The sequence below is a fragment of the Salvelinus alpinus genome, chromosome 8, assembly GCF_045679555.1.
Source record: "Salvelinus alpinus chromosome 8, SLU_Salpinus.1, whole genome shotgun sequence".
Classification (NCBI taxonomy): Eukaryota; Metazoa; Chordata; class Actinopteri; order Salmoniformes; family Salmonidae; genus Salvelinus; species Salvelinus alpinus.
In genome coordinates, this window is record NC_092093.1 from 68,970,820 (window position 1) to 68,981,036 (window position 10,217).

Here is a 10,217-nt window from a genome sequence, read left to right on the forward strand (position 1 = left end):
ATGAGTGCCCACTGCACCCAATAGCTCTGTTTCTTGTTAACTCTGTAAATCTCATTCCATGAAAACGTGGCACTGCCTCAAAGCCTATTAGTTTAACCTTACAAACTCTACCATGTACTTTTCATAGATAGGCAAACATTAGACACAAACACAGACACTCACACAAAATGCCCTTCACTGTCCGAGCATATTGCTGTTAGCCCAACCCTGGGAAGCATGCTGGTAGAGAAGGGAAATCAGGACTCTTAAATCTCCTGTATATTTGTTTGAATTCCATAGCGGGTAAAGGAAACACATAGGGCACACACTGGTTCAATCAACGCTGTTTCCACGTCATTTCAATTAAATTACATTTAACAAACGTGGAATAAATGTTGAATTGACGTCTGTGCCCAGTGGGAAGCTATTTAATGTTATCATGGTGGGTTACTGATAGACTGGGTGTTTATTAGTGTTACAGTCATTAGTTACAGAGATGAAAGAATATGATACAGATGTTAATGTTGATTATACTGTTATTTCAGAAACATGTGGATTTCATTGATTGAGGACAACATGCAAATAATACTGCTTTCCCCTCTTCAAATTCCAAGAATACTTGTCTAAATGCCTTTCAAACAGTTCACCATGTTGTCTATAATACAAGTAAAATGTATGAACAAAAAGGTATAACGACAAAGAAGACTATTATACGAAGTGCTTTGCAGTTGACAAATTTATTAATAAACATGGGTGGTTACTGTAATATTACAATGTCTCCTAAAGGGATATATTCAAACCATATGGTTTGGAGCTGTGCTGTAGCCTAGGAGATATCACAATCTTGCACAACATCACAATAGGCTGTTATGCAAAGTGTGTAATACTTCCTGCACAGTCTGTGTGGTAATCTTATTTAGTAGAAATGAGACCATACTCTGTGATAATTCCAACTAATCAGATTCGGTGTGGGTTTGTTCGTGATTTATCTATTATCGCTGAGCTGACAGGCAAAAGAGACAAATGCTTGTATCCAGCACCAATAAATATGAATCATTTTGCTATAATATTATAATATGTTCAGCAGAAAGGCTAAACCTCTGTGTGTGTGTGTGTGTGTGTGTGTGTGTGTGTGTGTGTGTGTGTGCACCTCAAGGAAAAGGTTAACTGATCTCTGATCTCTGTATTAATATTAAAACTAGTCAAACACTGTTGCTCCAAAATATAACAAGTGTTCTTTATTCAACTTGCTTCACTTGACAAGGTAGAATACATATTGCACAAAGTGAATTGAATGTAATAATGAAAATGCTACATATTAGACGAGCTGTTCATTCCAAAGACAATTACCAAATTAAAGTTTATTAGTCACGTACACAGATTTTCAGATGTCATCGCAGGTGCAGCGAAATACTTGTGTTTTCTAGCTCCAACAGAACAACACACACAATGTGAAAAGTTAAAGAGGTAAGTATCAGAATGAGCAATACCAGCTAGGTTCATAGAGATAGTCATCAACACAAGTAACTAAGCAACTGTAGGCCTATTACAACCTTGGATTGATTAAGAATTAGCATTGGTTAATGTTATTCAATCATGTAACATATAAAATTAAAGTTAAAAGTTAAAACCAAAAATAGAATATAAATCAGAGCATGACAGTAGTCTATGTCACTGCCTCTCCACACCGGTGAGGATGGGGTTCTCCTCAGCAGGCCAGTCCCTGGTCCTCAAAGCCACCTGGAGTTTCTGCCAGAAGACCCTTGTGTCCTCCCCAGCTCTTGGCCAGCTCAGGTAGGTGCGTCTCTTCACCAGCCTCCTCATGCGGTGGTAGGGTGAGAGCTGGTGGTCTGGGATCTCTTCGAGAAACACCAGGATCAGCACATCCTTCTGCTCATCAAAAAGACGGAAGCTGGAGAGAGCAGTCTTTAATTTCAGTGTTTGCGTAGACAACCCAAGTCCCATACACGGTGTGATTTTCCAAAAAACATCATACCTGAAGCTAACAACATAGCACATTGTTTTCTCTCGACAACCCGGTTGCAAGAGAATAGAAATTATATAAATCGATGTTTGAATGTCAATTGTCTATTTGTATAGAAACAACATTGATCAAATAAAGCACTTTGGTGTTCTATGAGTGGAGTGGGTCTGGGACATTGAGAGAAATAAAGCACTTTGGTGTTCTATGAGTGGAGTGGGTCTGGGACATTGAGATAAATAAAGCACTTTGCTGTTCTATGAGTGGAGTGGGTCTGGGACATTGAGATAAATAAAGCACTTTGCTGTTCTATGAGTGGAGTGGGTCTGGGACATTGAGATAAATAAAGCACTTTGCTGTTCTATGAGTGGAGTGGGTCTGGGACATTGAGATAAATAAAGGGAATATTAGCTATGAAGCTTCAGGGAAACAACCCCCTGGGCTGTCATACAACTAGAAATAGAAAGATATAAAACCAACCTGGCCACCTGGATCTCTCTGGAGCACCACTCGCTCTCCAGATATCGGTGGGTGATCACACAGATGGTTTTCCTGCTCCTGTAGATGGCGTCTGTGATGTTCTCTATGATGGGTTTACCTGTGGAACACGGTGAGAAACAAATCCTTTGGAAGCAGTGATTTTTGACAATGTACCTACTAGTTGTAAGTGTATGTAGTTACTGGGACACACCAGCTGACTACGTGTTGCAACTGAAAACAATCTTAGTATTAGGCAACTTCCTGTTTCAGATGGCATTTAATGCTGTACTGGATCCAGGTCACTCACACAAGCCTGTGTTACATGCAGAATATTCATCTAAAAATGTGAACTTTCAAATAAAATGTCTGAAATAACAATGCATTTCAATACAATGACCAATTGTTGTGCTAAATATGTGATACCTGGCTGGAAGTCCCGGTGGTGAAGACACAACTTCCAGCCCTGCTCTCCCTCCAACTCTGGCAGCAGCTCCCTCACGACCCAGGATTCATCATGGGTGTTGTAGGAAACGAAGGCATCGTACTGATCAGGAATTTGTCTGTTCCTCCGCTTGGCGTCATGGAGATAAGCCAGGAAGAGGTAGTAGGCATATACCACCTGCCACCTCAGGAGATGATAGATAAAGGACCCCAGCAGGGTGAGGAGGACCAGAGAAGTGGTTGAGATGAAGTAGACGATGCCTATGTCTATTGAACAGGAGTGGGTGTCCAGGTCCAACAGTTTAGTGTTCTTGAGATCGTCTGGATAGCTACATGGATAGTCATGGGCATAAGCAACTTGTGTTTGGTTGTTGCTCTCCGCCCAATGAACAAACCAAGCATTTCTGCAGTCACAAATGAAAGGATTCCTTTGCATATCCAGGAGAGTTAAGGCCGGGAGAGAGTGCAGCACTGTCTCATTGGTCCATGTAATTTTATTCTGTCTCACCTTTAAGAAATGGACTTGAGTGAGATTGGCTTCTATAAGGAAATCTAATGACTCAAGTTCAGTTTTGGAGACGGTGAGTCTTTTGAGCTTGGGAATTGGGTGAAAGAGCTGTGGGGAGAGGGCGTTGAACAAATTCTGGCTGATATCAAGGGACAACAACTGGGGTGTGTGAATGAATACATCAGGGTGCAGGGACGTAATATGAAAATTCCCTGCTTGGAACTCTGATAACATTTTCAGACCTTCAAGAAAGTTGGAAGGTAGATAAGACTGTCTCTTATACTTACTATAACGCTGACTAAATATGTAGAGTTTTTCCAGAGATGACAGGTCAGTGAAGGGTGGTGGTTGTAGTTGTTCATCTTTTTCATATTTGATAGCATTGGAAGCGATATTGAGAGTTTTTAAGCTTCTAAGTCCTTTGAACACAGCACCTCGGATTTCACTTTTACCTATAACATTGTTTAGCAGGACAAGATTTTTAAGTTTGGCCAAACCCACAAAGGCCCCATCTTCCAGTGTCTTTATTTGATTGTTATATAAAGCCAAATCCTCAAGTGATCTTAAGCTGTTGAAGTACTTTGTTCTGATGTTGGTTAGTTTATTGAATCCTAAATCCAAGCTCTTTAAATGTTGCAAACCATTTGTGAAAGCATCACCCAAGTTTAGGATTCTGTTCCTTCTAAGTGTCAGGCTATTTAAGGCCCTTAAATCCAGGAAAACACAACCTTCAAGGTTTGAGATTAAATTGTCGTTAAGATAGAGTTTTTCGAGTCTTCTTAGATTGGAGAAATCCGAGCAGCCTAAAATTTTGATGATGTTGTGGCTGAGATCCAATTTTTTCAATGTGGGGAGATTCCTTGTAGCATTCGGCACAGAAGAGAGGCCGTCATTGTCTAGTCTCAGAGTTTTAAGATCTTTTATTGATCTAAAAGCGGCTTCTGACAGGTCAGTAATATTATTACCTGACATGTCCAGGTCAGTCACCTGTGTGCAGGATTGCAGCAGCTTGTCAGAGACACTACTGAAGTTATTACATTGCAATCGGAGTGTCTTCAGTGTAGGTATGTGGCAGGCTACATTAATGAGATTATCTCTTCCAATTTTATCCAGCCCCAGAGATGCCAACGAAAAGTTGATACTCTGGAGCACCGAACTAATCCCCTGTAAAGACATGTGAATGCCACTCAAGTCGAGACTGCTCACATTCCTCAGAAAATACCTGTCCGCTACATCCCATTCCATGCTTCCATTAATGCCACAGAAGGAGAGGTCTAAATTCTTAAGATAGGGAAAAATATCTGCTGTGACACTGAAGATCTCCAGAGGATTCCTGGATAGATCCAGCTCTGTCAGCCCTATTGACCTATTTGATATTTCCTGTGACTGCAAAGAGGTCAAGCTGTTGTTCCCAATGAACAACTTCAGCAAGCTTGGCAATTGTAAAATGTGCTGAAGCTCCTTGAAACAATGCAGTTTGTTGCTGGTTAAGTTCAATACCTTCAAGCTGAAGAGTAACTGAAAAGATGATGAGATACTTGAGATGTGGTTGTTATCCAGGTGTAGTACTGTGAGGTTATCCAGGCCCTTAAACATTTGGTCTGAGAGGGATGTGAGTTTGTTAAAGGACATATCCAGCTGCTCTAGAGCCACCAGGTCTGAAAAAGACCCATTCTCCACATGAGAGATCCTGTTGCTGTACATGATTAACATGTTGAGGATCGTTAGATCTTTGAAGTCCTCACTTTTTATCTGTGAAATGTTATTCTTTGCTATGTTTACAGTTCTCACCAATGATGGGATGTCTGCTGGTACGGCATTGAGGTTCCTGTCATCACATAGCACAGACGTATTTAGAGATTCCCTGATTCTGCAGTGTTTCATTGAGTAGCCATTTACTGGATTAAATAGAACCCAGAAATACAGAAGAATGCATAGAAAGAAACTCAACCGAGAATATGTAGATCCATTTCCTTTTCCTGACATGGTTATTTTCAGTTCCATATTAAGGAGTTTTGTTTCCTTTTTTGGAAGAAAAAGTGGTTGGTCAACAACAAATCGAGTCCAATGAGGTTCTTCTCGAGACTCTTCCTGATGTATTCGACTTATAGGCTACTTGAGATCTAATGTAAATAAAAGACAAATACAAAACATTTTAAATAACTGCTTCATCATACAGTGAGGGAAAAAAGTATTTGATCCCCTGCTGATTTTGTACGTTTGCCCACTGACAAAGAAATGATCAGTCTATAATTTTAATGGTAGGTTTATTTGAACAGTGAGAGACAGAATAACAACAAAAATATCCAGAAAAACGCATGTCAAAAATGTTATAAATTGATTTGCATTTTAATGAGGGAAATAAGTATTTGACCCCTTCTCAATCAAAAAGATTTCTGGCTCCCAGGTGTCTTTCATACAGGTAACGAACGGAGATTAGGAGCACACTCTTAAAGGGAGTGCTCCTAATCTCAGTTTCTTACCTGTATAAAAGATACCTGTCCACAGAAGCAATCAATCAATCAGATTCCAAACTCTCCACCATGGCCAAGACCAAAGAGCTCTCCAAGGATGTCAGGGACAAGATTGTAGACCTACACAAGGCTGGAATGGGCTACAAGACCATCGCCAAGCAGCTTGGTGAGAAGGTGACAACAGTTTCTGTGATTATTCGCAAATGGAAGAAACACAAAAGAACTGTCAATCTCCCTCAGCCTGGGGCTCCATGCAAGATCTCACCTCGTGGAGTTGCAATGATCATGAGAACGGTGAGGAATCAGCCCAGAACTACACAGGAGGATCTTGTCAATGATCTCAAGGCAGCTGGGACCATAGTCATCAAGAAAACAATTGGTAACACACTACGCCGTGAAGGACTGAAATCCTGCAGCGCCCGCAAGGTCCCCCTGCTCAAGAAAGCACATATACATGCCCGTCTGAAGTTTGCCAATTGAACATCTGAATGATTCAGAGGACAACTGGGTGAATGTGTTGTGGTCAGATGAGACCAAAATGGAGTTCTTTGGCATCAACTCAACTTGCCGTGTTTGGAGGAGGAGGAATGCTGCCTATGACCCCAAGAAACCATCCCCACCGTCAAACATGGAGGTGGAAACATTATGCTTTGGGGGTGTTTTTCTGCTAAGGGGACAGGACAACTTCACCGCATCAAAGGGACGATGGACGGGGCCATGTACCGTCAAATCTTGGGTGAAAACCTCCTTCCCTCAGCCAGGTTATTGAAAATGGGTCGTGGATGGGTATTCCAGCATGACAATGACCCAAAACACACGGCCAAGGCAACAAAGGAGTGGCTCAAGAAGAAGCACATTAAGGTCCTGGAGTGGCCTAGCCAGTCTCCAGACCTTAATCCCATAGAAAATCTGTGGAGGGAGCTGAAGGTTCGAGTTGCCAAACGTCAGCCTCGAAACCTTAATGACTTGAAGAAGATCTGCAAAGAGGAGTGGGACAAAATCCCTCCTGAGATGTGTGCAAACCTGGTGGCCAACTACAAGAAACGTCTGACCTCTGTGATTGCCAACAAGGGTTTTGCCACCAAGTACTAAGTCATGTTTTGCAGAGGGGTCAAATACTTATTTCCCTCATTAAAATGCAAATCAATTCATAACATTTTTGACATGCGTTTTTCTGGATTTTGTTGTTGTTATTCTGTCTCTCACTGTTCAAATAAACCTTCCATTAAAATTATAGACTGATCATTTCTTTGTCAGTGGGCAAACGTACAAAATCAGCAGGGGATCAAATACTTTTTTCCCTCACTGTAGGTGGAGGACATATGACTTTCGTTAATTACAGAATGAAAACAGACTGCTAAAAAATGAGTCAATCATATTTCATCAGTTGTTCTAGTGCCCAACTCAGAAGATACAAGTGGATTTTCCTGGTTATGATTGTGCCGGATTCATATTTACTTACTGCAAGTTTTACAATGTGATAGTATTAATCAATACTGTATTCACTGAAAGACATCACATAACCCTAGAAACCTAAAAGACGTTTCCTTGGTCATGTCACATGATGACGAATAACTATATGGACCAGAGTTTATCATATAATTGCATACATGAATCAATCATTTGACAGCCCTACTTATGGGTAATCCAATTAACCAACTTGGTTCCTAAACTGTTAACTTCATATAATGGTAAATAATACTATACTGAAGTAGTCAAACTGAACAAAAGCTGTTAAACAAGACAGAGGAAAATGTGAAAATATATAACTTTTTACTGTTTTACTCACCATAAGCAGAAGAGGACATGTGCTTCTGACTCTAACAATGGTTTACAGTAGTTATAATGTGATCATGGAATATGCAACATTTCCCTCAAGTAGTTCCTCAGATAGTCACATGCCATTTTACTTCTGTTCTAAAACTTGCTTCACTTTCCCCATTAACCCTTTCAGCTCCTATAGAACATATATAACTCCCATATTGAGACCACATACCAATAGTCAAGGAACAGTCTATTTCCTGTGTAACTTGCTCCTCGCGATCAGTTGGCCTTGTTTTTTACTAACAGAAGGTTATCAAGGAATAAGAAAACATTGATGAAGGCCTTGTAGCGGTATTGTTAGAGAGGGGTAAAGAAAGATTTTGTTCGGGCTCCAGACCCGAGACCTATTGTACTAGAATTTACTTGTTCAATGAATAGGAATATATATACACACACACACACACACACATACATACATACATACATATATATACATACAGTGGGGAGAACAAGTATTTGATACACTGCCGATTTTGCAGGTTTTCCTACTTACAAAGCATGTAGAGGTCTGTAATTTTTATCATAGGTACACTTCAACTGTGAGACAGAATCTAAAGCAAAAATCCAGAAAATCACATTGTATGATTTTTAAGTAATTCATTTGCATTTTATTGCATGACATAAGTATTTGATCACCTACCAACCAGTAAAAATTCTGGCTCTCAAAGACCTGTTAGTTTTTCTTTAAGTAGCCCTCCTGTTCTCCACTTATTACCTGTATTAACTGCACCTGTTTGAACTCGTTACCGGTATAAAAGACACCTGTCCACACACTCAATCAAACAGACTCAAACCTCTCCACAATGGCCAAGACCAGAGGGCATTGTCACTCCAGATCACATGTCTTCTACTGTATAATTATTGTTATTGTTGAATGTATGGTTATTTTGACACTTGGTTATTGTTGTTACTGTTGTCCCGTTGACAATTTTGATTCTCATTTTTATATTGTAAATATCCAAAATAAGCTTTGGCAATATGCACATTGTTACCTCATGCCAATAAAGCAAATTGAATTGAGCGAGAGAGCGAGTGCGAGAGAGAGCGAGAAAGACTTAGCTGTGGACTTCAGGCTTGCAGTTGCACTGTCTGTCCCTCTGATGGTTTGTTTGTTTGTTTGTTTGTTGTCAAAGCTTCGCAACAAGGTACCTACTAATCCAAGAGGTCAATAACTGAAAAGATAACACAGATCTAGAGCAGTAACACCGATGATCGAGTTAAACACTTTACAAACTCAGCACGCTGAAAATAAACAAGACCTCTGCAGCATTGCACACTACAATCAAACTGCCGCGCCAACCGAGAGCTACCTCCCAGAGTGCCGGAAGAGCCATCTTTATTTCCTCCTTTCTGCCTGCTGATGCGCTCTTAAAGTGGCAGCGCACGGTGAAGGCTCCGTGCAGGATTTCACCACAGCCTGAATAGGTTGTTATATAACAAACTTCAAATGACCTGGTATGAGGTCACACAGAGTTGTGCTTTATCAGAATCTGTTATATTGTTTTTCACATTTGCTGTAATGTTAAATGCTCATACAGTGTCTCAATACAATAATTTCATTTCAGAGGTGGAGACAGGAGAGAATTATTGTAGGGGGACAGAGGTGGAGAGATTGAATGGAAAGGGGATAAAGCAGGGAGAGAGGTGGAGAGTGAAGGAAGGTGAGAGAGGTTGCCAGGAGGAGAAGTGAGTATCAACCAATCAATCAAATGTATTTATAAAGCCCTTTTTACATCAGCAGATATAACAAAGTGCTTATACAGAAACCCAGCCTCAAAACCCCAAAGAGCAAGCAATGCAGATGTAGAAGCACAGTGGCTAGGAAAAACCTAGCTAGGAACCTAGGAAGAAGCCTAGAGAGGAACCAGGCTCGGATGGGTAGCCAGTCCTCTTCTGGCTGTGCTGGGTGGAGATTATAAGAGTACATGGCCATTAAGGCCAGATCTTTCTTCAAGATGTTCAAATCGTAGTGGTTGTAGAGGGTGCAACAGGTCAGCACCTCAGGAGTTAATGTCAGTCTGCCTTTCATAGCCGAGCATTAGGAGAGAGCGAGCGAGAGCGAGAGCGAGAGCGAGAGAGAGAGAGAGAGAGAGAGAGAGAGAGAGAGACAGCAGGTCCGGGACAAGGTAGCATGTCCGGTGAACAGGTCAGGGTTCCATAGCCGCAGGCAGAGCAGTTGAAACTGGAGCAGCAGCACGACAAGGTGGACTGAGACAGTCAGGAGTCGTCAGGCCAGGTAGTCCTGAGGCATGGTCCTAGGGCTCAGGTCCTCCAAGAGAGAGAGAGAGCATACACTTAAGTTCACACAGCACACCAGACAAAAACAGGAGAATTATACCAGATAGGACAGACTGACCCTAGCCTCCAGGCACACAGACTATTGGACCAAAGATACTGGACACAGACAGGGAGCAAACAAAGCAGGCTTCTAGCCTTAAAATTGTTCTTCTATAGAATATATTCAATCCCCATCTAAAGGCTCACTTTCTGATCCAATGGAAATTAATGCAACATTTCAGTCTTTTTACCA

At 41.1% G+C, this 10,217-nt stretch overlaps 1 protein-coding gene across 1 annotated transcript in view; it reads right to left on the reverse strand.

Moving 5' to 3' along the window:
* Positions 1-1,195: 1,195 nt before the first annotated feature.
* The window catches only part of LOC139583598 (toll-like receptor 13), a 29,275-nt gene continuing 20,253 nt past the window's right edge, over positions 1,196-10,217 (reverse strand). The window contains exons 2-5 of the mRNA XM_071414854.1: positions 7,653-9,956; positions 2,864-5,512; positions 2,441-2,558; positions 1,196-1,891 (exon numbers count right to left, since the gene is read on the reverse strand). Of these exons, the coding sequence (XP_071270955.1) occupies positions 1,651-1,891; positions 2,441-2,558; positions 2,864-5,393 (2,889 nt within the window). The 5' untranslated portion in view covers positions 5,394-5,512; positions 7,653-9,956 and the 3' untranslated portion in view covers positions 1,196-1,650. The remainder of the gene's footprint in view (positions 1,892-2,440; positions 2,559-2,863; positions 5,513-7,652; positions 9,957-10,217) is intronic.